Genomic DNA, 14,016 nt, shown 5'->3' with positions numbered 1-14,016 from the left:
AGACAGCAAAAGAGACACATCACCCGAGAGGAGCCGTCAAGTGTAAACAACACAAATAGAGTCTTTCGACTTGTGCTGTCCAATACAGCAGCCACCAGTCACTGAACGGAGATGCGCTGTCAACGTGAAACATATACTCGACTTTGAAGAAGCAGCGTGGAGAAAAAAAGAACGTACATCTCAACTATTTTTTATTGATTAGCTGCTGAGATGATAATACATTAGACATGTCAAATAAACTACAATGTTAAAATTAACTTTACCTGCTTCTCTTTATTGTACTGTATCTACTAGAATAACTTAAATCACGTTAAGTGGTTCACACTATACCTCTATGGAACAGCGCTGCATTAGACCAGACAACTGTAAATATTTAAAGAGACCGTACAGTGACGCGCAGCGTAAGTGTAACTGTGAGAGGATTTGGCCGATGGCTGGTTACCTTTGCATTTGTCTGCTGGATTGGGAGCCAGGGGGTTTCCAAAAAATCCATCTTTGCACCGGTCACAGTAGAAGCCGGCTGTGTTATAGATGCACTTCAGGCATTCTCCCGTCAGGCGGTTGCAATTCCCAACTGCGTTGGGATCGATGTTGTCATTGCACTGGCACAGGCGGCAAAGCCTCACGGGGCCGTTACTACCCAGAGGGTCTCCAAAGTAGCCATCATCACAGAGCTCACATCGTTTACCTGCGTGTGAGACAATCTGATGTTACGAGAGAAAGGCCTTAGATGTTTCTAGTGCCACTGGTACAGACAGTCTGGAGGAACCACCAGGCGCAATGCTACACGGTGCCATGGACATGGCATCAGCCTAGGAGAGAAGACGACCTGGGCTGCAGCTCTGGCATGGTGCCCGGCCACTGGGGTGACCTGGACACATCTCCATTTCTTCAGAAATACAGCACCCGGTTTGCCTCCTTCTCCAGCTGTTTTGAGGATTAACTGAAATCATGCCCTAAGAGTGTGAATGAGGCTTTACTAACTTTCCAGCCCCAAGGGTTGGCACATTCACCTGTGTCTGCTTTTGTCAATAATATTGAGAAAACTGAAAGATGACTTTTTTTTTAAACATGGTTTTTAAAAAATGCTTGTTTATTTATTTGGCTGTGCGGGGTCTCAGCTGCAGCACACTGGATCTTTTGCTGTGGCACACCGACTCTCTAGTTGCAATGAACAGGCTTAGTTGCCCTGTAGTATGTGGGACTGAGTGTCCCAATCAGGGACTGAACCCATGTCTTTTGCGTCAGAAGGCAGATTCTTTACCACTGAACCACTGGGAAGTCCCTGAAAATGCCTCTTCATATCCTTCATTCCTCATACAACAGAGTTGAAAAAGTGAGAGTCACTCAGTCATGTCTGACTTTGCAACCCCATGGACTATAGCTCACCAGGCTCCTCTGTCTATGGAATTCTCCAGGCAAGAATACTGGAGTGGGTTGCCATTCCCTTCTCTAGAGGGTCTTCCTGACCCAGTGATCGAATCTGGGTCTCCTGCATTGTAGGCAGATTCTTTACCAGTTGAGCCACCAGGGAAGCCCCATACAGCAGGTTTGGCAGGATCATTTTCTTAATACATAAAAGGCATCTACTAATCCTTGTTTGAGCAGTGTCAGCCGGCACAGGAGAGACCTCAGAGATCCTCATTTGCTACTCATTCTTATTATGGAGAAAGAAACAGACAGGCTAAGAAATTTGCCCACAACCAAGGAACTAACTCTGTCTCTCTGTAAAAGAGACAGAGCCAGCACTCAAGGCTCTTTCCACGGCATTAAACTCACTGCTCCTCATCCTTCCTTTTCCACTTGCCCACCATTATTAGCTCAAGTTATGTTTGTGGTATCTAGCCAACTGGACCTAAATTAGCCTAAACGGTTTTTGGAAAAATAGAGGTTTGTTCATTTACTCATCCCATTAATACTGCCTGAGCATCTATCAAGTACAGACTGTTCTAGGGTTGTCCAGGATGATGTGGAGAACAGGGTGGATGAGGTCTCTGCTCTCACAAGGCTTGTGCTGCCCTTGAGGGAGATGAGTTCACAAACAAATAAACAAGACCACATCAGATATTGACATGCATGAAAAAGTTAAAACAGAAAATATGATGAGAGAGACAGGTCAAGGGCTACTTCATATCGGATGGTTCCTCTCTAAGAGGAGATATTTGGGATGACAATGAAGAGACAGAAGGAACTAAAGCATGATAATATTCAAGGGAAGAATGTTCCAGAAAAGCAAGATGAGCTTGTGGAAGCAGTAACAGAGCCATGTAGGGCACAGTAAGGAAACTGAGTTTAAATTAAAGTGCAGTGAGATACTATGGGGGGGGGGTGCAGTTTCTAAGTGATGAGATCTGATTTATTTAAAAGTATTATTCTGGCTGCTGTCTGGGAAATGGGCTGTAGGAGAGCAGAGTGAAGCATGGAGGCAAATTAGGAGGCGATCTCAGGTGAGAGATGACTATGGTGTAGAACAGGGTGGTTACCAGTGAAAGTGGTAAAGAGTGGTCAGATTTGAGAGACTAACACCTTCTGGCTGACTACTGGGAAATGAAAGAAAGAAGAATCAAGGATAAGCCTAGGGTTTTAGCTTGAGCAAACAGGTGAATGGAGATAAAGACCAGGGAAGCAACAGAGACAGAACTGGAGATGATCAAAGACCTAGCTTGGATTTGCTTAAATGTGAGATTCCTTTGGCTGTCTGATTCAAAGTCACAGTAGAAAATATTTTGGCACCTTCAAACTAGCAACACTGGAGCAGAGTTAATAAAGACAGCATCTACAGAAGGCAGGGGAGAGTGCTGAGACACCTCAAGTACAGTGTAGTACTTGGGATAGTAACACAGGGGTCCATAACCTTGACCTCAGGGGGTGAGCAGTTACCAGAACCTAACAGTTTCTAACTTTATCAGAAAGAGCTGTTTGGAGAAGGTCACTTGCCAAGAGCCGAGAGACACTTCAGACACGGGGCCTTGGAATACATACTCTGCCCTCATCCTCTTTTCCTCTGATCTCCCATGTGCTTCCCACCAAGCGGAGGGGGCAGTGTGATGCAGCGCACACAGGTCTCAGCAGGGTGGAGCAGCGCAGCGAATGGATATGGAGGGGCCGATGGAAGGCTCCCTACCCACCATTCAGGTAGAGACAGCAAGCAGGTAGCTGGCCCTCAAGAGAGCAAGGTCAGGGATGAAAGCATGGATTTTCCAGCTGTAGGCAAGGAGGGGCTTTTGAAGCCTAAAGGTGAGAGGTGCTCACCTAAGGAGAGCATACAGATAAAGTTGACAAGAAAACCTCAGGCTGAGAAACAGAAGTGATCAAAGGGAGACCCAAAAGAAGAGAAGAAAGGGAGAAGAAAACCAAGGAGAGGGAAGAGTCACAAAAGGCAAGAGGAGAAACTGGAGCAAAGGGAGCAGTCAGCAGTATCCAGTGTTGCTGAAACTCCAGGTCAGGTAAGGACAGAAAACTGCCCACTGCATCTGGCAAACGGACCACTGATGAGGCAACAGAAGGTCTAGCTGGGGGTCGGGCAGGACATGAAGAAACAGGATGTTTAAAGGGGATGGGAAGCTAGGGGCCCTTTTGCCTCTGAGGTAAATACAACAGTTTCCAGACACAAGATCCTTCTCCAGCGTAGGATTAAGACAGTACTTCAGTTCTGCTTTTTCATCAGTTAATTTAGCTAGTTTAGATATGATCCATATTTTAAACGTCTTAGGGACTTCCCTGGTGGTCCAGTGGTTAAGAATCTGCCTCCCAATGCAGGGGACACAGGTCTGATCCCTGGTTAGGGAACTGAGACCCTACATTCTGTGGGGCAACTAAGCCCCTGGTGCGGCAACCACCAAGCCCATGCACCACAGCCAGGGAGAAACCCTCGCACACCGCGGCCAGGGAGAAACCCGCGCACACTGCGGCCACGGAGAAACCCGCGCACTCCAACGCAAGCTGCCCTGTGCCACAACTAAGGCCCGACGCAGCCAGAGAGACACATTCAAATGTCTTAAAACCTGCCTTGAATAAAACTAAATTGAAAAATCTTTTAGAAAAGTCAAAACAGAGCTACACGGTAGCCCTTCAAAGCTCTCGTTGCAAAATATCCTCCAAAGTTTTAGCTAGCCTGCCCCTTTGTTTCAGAGTCTAGGATGTAGGTTCAAATCCAGGCTGTACTACCTACATGACTTGGGCAATTTATAGACTTCTCTTATTATCCTGCCGGTACCCGGAGAGGTGTCTTTTTTCTCCTCTAGCATTCTTGAGTGCATTTCTTTATCTGAACTAACACACTGTATGAAAATGATCTCTGTACTTCCCTCCACTTTTAGACCCTGGAGAGTAGGGGCCCTCCTTTATTCATCTTCATAATCCCAAAGCCACGCACTCAAACAATTTTGTTGAAAAAAAAATTAGTATTATTAATTTAGCTGAAAAGATCATTTTAAGTATTAAATGCAGGAGTGAATCATGCATGAAGATCTCAGTGACTATCATCAGTTATTCACATTCTCCAACAGTCTTCTAAATGAGGAACATCTCACTTTGCATCTGCAACCTCCATTCACTTATTTAATAAATACTCGCATTCATGCAACAAACACATGTGCCAAACACTATTTTGGGTGTTAGGGATACAAAGGTGAATAAAACAGAGCAAAGTCCCTGCCTCAAGGATCTTAACTCTGGGGATGGAAGGGGGAGATAAGCAATAAACAAATGAATACACATAAAAATATTAGGCAGCTAAAAAGCGCTATAAAAAGCAAACCAGAATGTAGGAAAATAAACAGTGATTATATATATATATATATATTTTAACAGGTTTTGTGCTGGTTTCATGCAGACTTCTATATTCTAATTAACTCCTCAAGAATTGCTATAGATCATTTCCTTCAATCCAGGTGATACCTCACAAAACAAATGCAGTTGACCCTTGAACAATGCAAGGAGTCGGGAGTTGACTGACTGCTGCCCTGCACAGTCAGAAATCCACAAATACATTCTGAAATTCTAGCCCCCACCTCATGTGGCTCCTCTGTACTCACAATTCCACGTCCATGGATCCAGCCAACCATGGACTGTAGCACTGCAGTATTTACTACTGGAAAAAATCTGCATGTAAATGGACCCATGCAGTTCAAAGCTGTGATTTGAACCTTGAATCCATACAGTTCAAGGGTCAGCTGTGTATTTCACAAATATTCTGTGAGAAGCATTTAATTAGTGACTAATATGACATTTTCTAAAATCTCCTATATGATATTCCATCTTTCTATAAGCATCCCGAATAATTTTACTTCACCATCTGTACTATCTAGTATAGACAGGAGAACGACTCCACAGTGCTTAACTGTTCAGTTCACTGACCAGTGAAAGAACAATGAGTAGAGGGATCTCTTATCAAAATGCTCTGTTAAATGCTTCTGAGTGTAGACACGGTGAGATACTTACTATACTCTGTGACAGCAGAGTAAAGGGTCCTAAGAAACTGGGGCAGTGGCACAGAGAGGGTTCATTGAGGAAAACCATTCTGGGGAAGTGATGACTCAACTCAACCCACAGAACAGTTAGGAGCTGGCTAAGAAAAGAGATCTGGATAAGAGAGTTGGGTGAGCATTCTAGTTCACGAGCAATAGTTCATGGCAGGCCAGAGTCGGGTGCATCTGAGGGAAGACAAGACTGGGGGGCTTGGAGAAGAGGGTACCAGTGCAGAGGCAGGTGGTGGGGAATGAGGCTGGAGAAGTCTATTTGTAAGAGACTCTACTGGGCCACTGTTTTATTAAACAAAAAGAAGAAAAGTTAAAAATATGAGATTCTGTACTAACCTCTACTCCTCATTTCCTCAACTGCCTTAAGCAAACGACTGGCTCTCCCTGTGTGGCACTGCCTGGCGCTTGGTGTGGGGTCAGGGGGAGGAGTGGAAGGAAGGCGGAGTGTTTTAATGCTTCCCAATAATTAAAGAGTGTTTTTGATGAGACAAGAGAGATACAGATGATGAGCTCAGTGTTTCGGTTGTTCTGTTTATGTTCACACTCTGTAGCAAAATTTTTTGAACAAAGAGCTTATAGCAAGAGTCAAAGGCTGCCCGACTGGCCAGAACCTCTCATTACACGGAGGCTCCAGTCAGTGGAAGCAGCGGCACTGCCACCAGTGAGCCCCAGGCTCCTCTGTCAATCAGCACAGCCAGCTCCTGGAGCAGCTAGCAAAGATCTACTTCAGTGTTTTTATCAAAAAGAAAGAAACTCAGAGAATGGGAACAGAGATATATCCAAAGCTATAAAAATATTTTATTCCCAACTAAATGTGATGGGCTCTGATACATCTGAAACAACTATTTAGAGAAAAATAATTTTTTAAATGTCGCTTTACATCAAGAATCCCTGGGCGGCCTCACAAACTGAAAATCAAGTTTTGAATCACATCTTATAAGAGAGAGTATCTTGTAGTAAATCGTCATCGCTGGCACCTGAATGCCTAGGCTGAAACTCCAGCATCTTCCATGACGAGCCATCCATCATTGGACAGGTCACTTAATTGTGCCTCAGTGTTCTTAGCTGTAACCTAAGGATGGACTTCCCCGTTGGTCCAGTGGTTAAAAACCTGCCTTGCAATGCCAAGGACGTGGATTCGATCCCTAGTCAGGGAAACTAGGACCCGACGCAACCAAATAAATATTGGTGGCCGAGTGGTAAAGAATCTGCCTGCCAACGCAGGAGACTTGAGTTGGAGCCTTGGGTCAGGAAGATCCCCTGGAAGAGGAAATGGCAACCCATTCCACTATTCTTGCCTGGAGAATCCCACAGACAGAGGAGCCTGGTGGGCTACAGTCCATGGATTCACAAAAGAGTCGGACATGACTTGGCAACTAAATAGCAACAAACAACCTGAGGATAATACAAGAAGCTATCTCAGAGGGTTGCGAGGATTAATGAGGCAGTAAATGTTAAAGCGCTTAGAAAAGTACCTGGCCATAAATATTATGTCAGCTATTATTAATATCAGATATGCATTTTATGAATCCATAATAAACCTGTTTCCAACAAAACTTTTGCTGCTGGGAAAACCAGTCATGGACCCAAACCAGAAAATCCTAAAACCTTCCAAAGCCCTTCTTTCCCAAGCGCTCCTGTGGGTAGAGCCAACTCACCGGTAGTTCCAGTAGGACAGTTGGTGCACACCACCTCCTGGGTCTTAGGGACAACAGCACAGCTGGAGCCCCCAGGGCACGGACAGGGCTGGCAATCGAAGGAGGTGCCCGCAGTCGAATCGCCATAGTAGCCATCGCTGCACTTCTCACAGTGCGGCCCGGCCGTGTTGTCTCTGCAGTTACAAACACCTATTTGGAGAGCAGGTGTGAGAAGACAGGCAAGCGTCCAAGCAAACAAGACAGTGGGCATTTCTGACCCGCCTGCTGCAGAGAATTTAGCTCTAGCAGTCCCCAGAGGTCATCCTCTCACCTGTCTCCGGGTCGCAGGTCTCGCTGTGCCCATTGCAGGTGCAGAGCACACAGGGACTGTAGGGGCCAAGTCTTGGGGTTTCTCTTCGGTAACCCGAGAGGCACAGCTCACAAAACTGCCCTCCGTATCCCACGGGACATGTGCAGGACTCCACCCAAGTTGCAGGGACACCGGGCCCAGGACGAGCGCTTGCCAGGGTGACATCATCCAAATAGCCAGCACCTGTGTGTGGTGGGGGAAAAGAGGATCAGTGGACTGGCTTTCGTTTTCCAAAACTTCACGAAAAGTCATCAGCGCTAAAGGATAACCAGACTCAAAATTTTAGAGACAGCCAACCATTAGTTTAATTAATCTACTGGAGAAGATAACTAGAAAATACAACTTAGAGCAATTATGTGGTACCTGGTGCTGCTGCTGCTGAGTCGCTTCAGTCGTGTCCGACTCTGTGCGACCCCATAGACTTCAGACCACCAGGCTCCCCTGTCCCTGGAATTCTCCAGGCAAAAACACTGGAGTGGGTTGCAATTTCCTTCTCCAATGCATGAAAGTGAAAAGTGAAAGTGAAGTCGCTCAGTCATTTTTGACTCTTAGCGACGCTATGGACTATAGCCTACCAGGCTCCTCCATCCATGGGATTTTCCAGGCAAGAGTACAGGAGTGGGGTGCCATTGCCTTCTCCAGGTACCTGGTGCTAAGTATCTGGAATGGCAGTATATCAAACTTTTATTTTTTAAACACACACACACACACACACACTTATACACACATACACGCACAGAGAGATTTCAATTTTACAGTTCTCCCAATCAGATCCCCAGGAGAAGGAAACGGTAACCCACTCTAGTATTCTCGCCTCGGAAATCCCGTGGACAGAGGAGCCTGGCGGGCTGCAGTCCATGGAGTTGCAAAGAGTGGGACATGACTGAAGTGGCTTAGCACATGCACCCAACCACCAATGTGAAAAACGAAAGGCATTGGGCAATGATCTGGGGCGAGAAAAGACAGAAGAAGAACGTGGGAACAGGAAGAGTTTAAGGCTACAGCCACGAAGCCATGTTTTTGTTCTTTTGCCACAAAAGCAGGCACTGATCATAGAGTTTAAGGGTTAGAAAGCAGGGAAAGCACCTGTCAATAAGGACCACGCAACTGTATGTTTTGCCCTGCATAAAATAGCAAATATAATTAAATAAGTTCAAATAATCAGGGCTACTTTGACAAACATAATTATTCCAAAGCCATTACGCCATTACATCATATATCATAACACTTTCTTGTTTTCAAAAGAAAATAAAAATAGAGAAAGCCTTATACTGGCTTAGCTCAAACAGTGACTGTGACAGGCTCAAAAGAAACACCCTATGGAAGGGTCAAGTCTTTATTATACCAGCAAGTTTCCCTTTAATTTTCATTCCACTCCTATCTCTTACAGTCTTATCTTTTAAGTGTATCTCCCCATGTTATGAAATATCACTTGTTTAATATAGAAACTGACAACCTGAAGCTAAAGGACATCTCTTATTTTTGCTTTGAACTTAGTTTAACTTTTAATATAGTTATGAGTTTTTTCAACATTAGATCACGAAAGACATCTCCACTGTTAAAGTGCTTCCAACTCCAAATATTGTTAAGTCTCCCCATCCTAAAAGTATTCTTCCTTCAATCTGTCCCTAGTCCCAAATTATAATCTATCTCTTTTCCTCCCTTTAAAGCTGAACTTCTTATAAGAATAATATTTTACTTCATCTTCAAATGTACTTGTGATTTAATTTACTTAATTAAATCACTGCAATCTAACTGGTTTCAACACTTCTCTTAAAATAAAAAGTCACCAATGATTCTTTAGTTGCCAAATAACAAAATCCAATTGTACTGTCTTTCTTAATCTGTTAACTGTTCCTCTTCCTTAAAATTCTTTTTTTCTCTTGAGTCTCAGATCATGGCCCTTAAATAACCATGTTTCCAGGATTGCTTCTTTTCTCTTCCTACATTTTTTGGTCATATTTCCAAGTTTAAAAATTGCTGCCCAATGCATGTAAGAATTAAAGATTTTAAAATTTAAAAAATAAAAAACTAAAAAAAAAAAAAAAAAAATTGCTGCCCATACATTGACAACTCTGATTCTAAATTTCCAGTCCCAACTAAGTCCCATCCATATTTCTAACTACTTATAATACATTTTCATTTGGCTATTCATGCAAGCACCTCAAAAATCAACACAGCCAAGCTGCTGATGCCACTGCCGATGCCACACCAATGCCCTGATTCCTCTCCCCCAGCAAGCTCTACCTTTCTACAGAAACAGGTCCTTATTCTAAAAAATTTTAGGAAAACAATTTAAAGGCACACTTAAAAACAGCTTTGTTTATCTAAAATTATAACAAATGTTCATTCAGTAAATTTTAGCTTTTCGTTTAGCTAAAAGGGCTTGATAATTGGTTTAGTTAACAGGGTTTGATAATTACATAGGAAGAAGTAAAAAGAAATGGAGGTTATGGAATGTGAGCCAGTAGAATTATATTGGGATTCTTAGAAAAATCTAATTATATATATCATGTAACCTCAATAGGCTTACCCATTATAAGACAACACCATTACTAATTTTTGGCTAATTTTCTCCAGGTCCTTAAGAGACGTTTCAAAATGCATTATTTTTACACAATCCATGTATGATGAGGAAATTTATTATACCAGTTCTTTAGGATCAAGTTTATAATATTAGGACATTAGAGATAACCTTTTGATTCTGGATCCTTTTTCCTAATCATCATCTTAAATGATTATCTTAATTATATCATAACTTACTTCTCTCACTGTATGTCCCACGAATCTTGATAGAGGTCAAATTGTTCAGGAGTTTCTGAAATTCGAAAGGGGTAAGAGTAGGCCTCCAAGGGTAATCTGTCGCTTCATGGAGCCTAGAGAAAAAGGAAGGGGCACATTAACCTCTATAAGGACAATTCTAGGTGCTGAGAAAGTATTTCTTAGTCATCCACGCCACCCACGATGCACTACTCTGCCAGTCTAACCACGTCAGAGATGACCATACCGCTGGAAAAGGTACAGGTAATCAAGGGAAAAGTTCCCTTTTACAAAGTCACGTCGAGAACACCAAAGTTTTTCTTTAATACCTACCTTGAGGCCTGAGGTGCTTAGATAAAGAAACCACTTTTGTAATTCTGGTCAAGTCAGATTTTATAAACCAAACTGTCTTACCTGAAGACGTATTTCACAGTGGTCTCACTTGGATAGGAATTGCCCTGAGCGATCAAGGGCACAGACACTCTTAGGCCAGCTCCTTCAAGCACCAGGTCTTCTGCCGAGAGGCGAGTGTCTCGCCTGTCCACGCGGAAGGAGAAGGAGAAATTCTGACCATAACTCAACACCTGCTTGCCCAAGAACTTCGCTGGAAGGCAGACACAATGGTGAGCAAGAACGTGAGGTCAGGAATAAACACAATCACATACCACACCACACAGCTTCCTAGCCTTACTTACCAGGGGCGATGAAGTACCTAGGAAAGTAGCTGTCTGAGATGACGGCAATATCCTGCCTCTCAGAGGACCACTCAAATGATGCTTCAGAGCCATCCCTTTGTTCTGCACGCCACCCATCCTCATCTACAAGCAGAGGATGAAAACACAAGTGCCGTTACCTTGCAAACATCCTGAATTCAGTTCCTCGATATTCCACAAAATATACATAAAGTCATCAATGAAAGTTTTTGAGTAAATGGAGGCTGTAACAGTACCTATATATGCTATACCTCTGAAGCTATATTTTTCTTTGTTTTATATAACATTTATACTCCCAGGTAAATTCTAAAACCATCTGTATATGTTTTCATTAAATTAAAAGCCAAACAAAAATCACATACATTAAAAGAAAAAGTGTTGATAGTCTCAAAAAGTCTTCAAAGGGTTACTGACTCTTTTAATACTGTAAGCCTAGGCTCAAAATTCTAGGGGACAGAAGGAAAGGTCTACTTTACCAGTCTCAAAGGTAGAGGTTATAGAATAAACGCTGTAGCCAACGGCATTTGTGCACACGGAGGAATGCCCAAAGCAGAAGCAAGGGGTGCACCCTCTAGGGTTCAATGATTCCAGATTAAAAAATCCAGGTTTGCATCTGAAAGAGATTAAGATACAACCAGGTATTTTTTTGTATCTGAAATATGAGAGAAGATACAACGCAGCAAGAGGAAGAATGAGCTACCTCTCACAATTGAAGCCTTCGACATTGTCTTTGCAAACACATCTTCCTGTTTCAACGTTACATTCATCTATGCTGCCAGAAGGATTGCAAGAGCATGGCCTGTTGGATGGAAACCGGAGTGAAATGATGAAATAAGAGGATAAAGAAATTTCGCTCCAAGACATTCTTTCGTTTTACATGTTAATAGATTAAAAAAAAAAAGAAATGCATAAAAAGTAAAATTAATCCTAAAGTCATCTTTGTATTTGGATTTTATTTCAGTCAAGGGCACTCATCACATTTAGACATTAAAAACTGCTTCATCTCTGTACAAAACAATCCTGGATCATCATTACAGCTAGAAGCCTTAAATCTTGGTGATAATTATTATGGGAGGGAAATGTTTATATGGCTACAGATAAGCTACAAGATCTATTACTAAGAATCAGCTACAATTAGATTCCACCCCCTTAGAAAATCTTACCTGCACCCAGCCTCAGTGAGAGAATGGTACCCAGGCTGGCAACGGTCACACTTGTCCCCCATCACTCCTGGCTTACAGCTACATCTGCCATAGCTATCACACTGCGTACTGAGGGAACCTGAAATATAAAGCACTCAATGTCAACCACCAGATAGGAAAGTAAAACTAATGTCTCAAAGAAAGAAAACTGGTAACTAAATACAATGCTTGAAATTCAGTATGTAGATTGGTGTTCAGGGTCTAGATGGTAACTAAGAGAATAAAGATCAAATTTTAAAACAGAACTCCCTCAAAACCATATCCCTTTAAACAATGACATTTAAACTTTCCAGACATACACCCTAAGATGAATCTACTCATAATAACTGAAAAATACTAACAAATAACTCTGTACCCATGATAAACTGCATGCGAAATCAGTCATTGTGGACAAGCACAGGCTCCTTAGGGCCTGTGTCTAGAATTTAAGTATACACAGGCAGGAACAGCAAATAAAGTTCAAACTCCTAGAAAAGTAGAACAGACTAAGAGCTCTCAGCTCCTCTGAACACACAGCAATATGCTGCAGGAGTTCAGCCCTCCAAAGAGGTTAGACTAAACAAAATCATTAAGGAAGAGCTCACGGAGCAGCTAACCAAACTTTTACAGTCAAATTCAAATGGTCTCAATGATCTTATTGCTAATTATTTATAAAACTATTACTCAGGCCAACCCCAGTTTTATACACACCAGAAAATCATCTAAACACTCCATCTGGTTAAAGAGAGTTCAGGCTGATGCCAAATCATTTACACATTATAACAATATTCACTCTTCTACATTTAACCTGTGAGAATCCTAAGGAAACAAAGTTTTATTTCTTGGGGATACAGGAAATGCTTATTTTGTCTCTCAACCCATCAGGCTGAAGCAGACCCTGGCTATCACTTACCAACAGGACTACAGTGGCAGGGAGAGCAGGCTTCCCTGTTCCCAAGGCGGAAGAAATTCTCCCGGCACCTCTCACACTTGGCGCCGTCTGTGTTGTCCTGGCAGTTGGTACAGTGGCCCCCATGGCCCGTGGAACGGTATAGTTCAGGGTCAAAGAAGCATTCCTGAGATCGCCCATTGCAGTCACAGGCTGTTGGCCAAAACGTTAAGTCAGATCCACGTTTCTTTACAAACAGCATTTTAGAAGACTCAAACCAAACTGTAACTCCCCATATCTCTGTGACAGATGGTGGTGGTGGTGGTGGTTTAGATGCTAAGTCGTGTCTAATTCTTGCAATCCCATGGACTGTAGTTCCTCTGTCCATGGGGTTTCCCCGGCAAGAATACTGGAGTGGGTTGCTATTTCCTCCTCCAGGGAATCTTCCCAACCCAGGGATTGCATTCGTGTCTCCTGCATTGCAGGTGGATCCTTTACCTCTGGGCCATGATAGGTGGTAGGTAGTAGAATGACCACCAGATACACTTCTCATTTTAAAAAAAAACAAAAAAAGTATGTCTGTCAATAAAGTGTTTATAGTCAGGTTATCAGCTTACCAGGAAATGTTCATCCTTATCAAAAATGGTACCATCATAGCTTAGTTGGTAAAGAATCTGCCTGCAATACAGGAGAACCTGGCTCAATTCCTGGGTTGGGAAGATCCCCTGGAGAAGGGAAAGGTACCCACTCCAGTATTCCGGCCTGTATAGTCCAGAGGGTCGCAAAGAGTCGGACACAACAGAGTAATTTTCTCTTTAAAATATAACTAATTCCTGTACTTGGGAATCTCCAGATAGTAGTATCAGTTCAGTCACTCAGTTGTGTCCGACTCTTTGCGACCCCATGAACTGCAGCACGCCAGGCCTCCCTGTCCATCACCAACTCCTGGAGTTCACTCAAACTCACGTCCATGGAGTAGGTGATGC

General features: G+C 43.1%; 1 protein-coding gene across 1 annotated transcript in view; it reads right to left on the bottom strand.

Annotated features, from left to right (window-relative positions):
- Positions 1–14,016, bottom strand: part of LAMC1 (laminin subunit gamma 1) — a 121,664-nt gene that overhangs the window by 22,126 nt on the left and 85,522 nt on the right. Inside the window, exons 5-14 of the mRNA XM_069544944.1 lie at positions 13,055–13,243; positions 12,124–12,241; positions 11,661–11,759; positions 11,437–11,573; positions 10,943–11,065; positions 10,662–10,851; positions 10,251–10,363; positions 7,449–7,670; positions 7,139–7,327; positions 443–688 (exon numbers count right to left, since the gene is read on the bottom strand). Coding sequence (XP_069401045.1) covers positions 443–688; positions 7,139–7,327; positions 7,449–7,670; positions 10,251–10,363; positions 10,662–10,851; positions 10,943–11,065; positions 11,437–11,573; positions 11,661–11,759; positions 12,124–12,241; positions 13,055–13,243 — 1,626 coding nt within the window. The remainder of the gene's footprint in view (positions 1–442; positions 689–7,138; positions 7,328–7,448; positions 7,671–10,250; positions 10,364–10,661; positions 10,852–10,942; positions 11,066–11,436; positions 11,574–11,660; positions 11,760–12,123; positions 12,242–13,054; positions 13,244–14,016) is intronic.

Source organism: Ovis canadensis, chromosome 12, assembly GCF_042477335.2.
Source record: "Ovis canadensis isolate MfBH-ARS-UI-01 breed Bighorn chromosome 12, ARS-UI_OviCan_v2, whole genome shotgun sequence".
NCBI classification, from domain to species: Eukaryota; Metazoa; Chordata; class Mammalia; order Artiodactyla; family Bovidae; genus Ovis; species Ovis canadensis.
The sequence above is the reverse complement of the archived record's forward strand: the minus strand, read 5'-3'. Positions and strand labels throughout refer to the sequence as shown.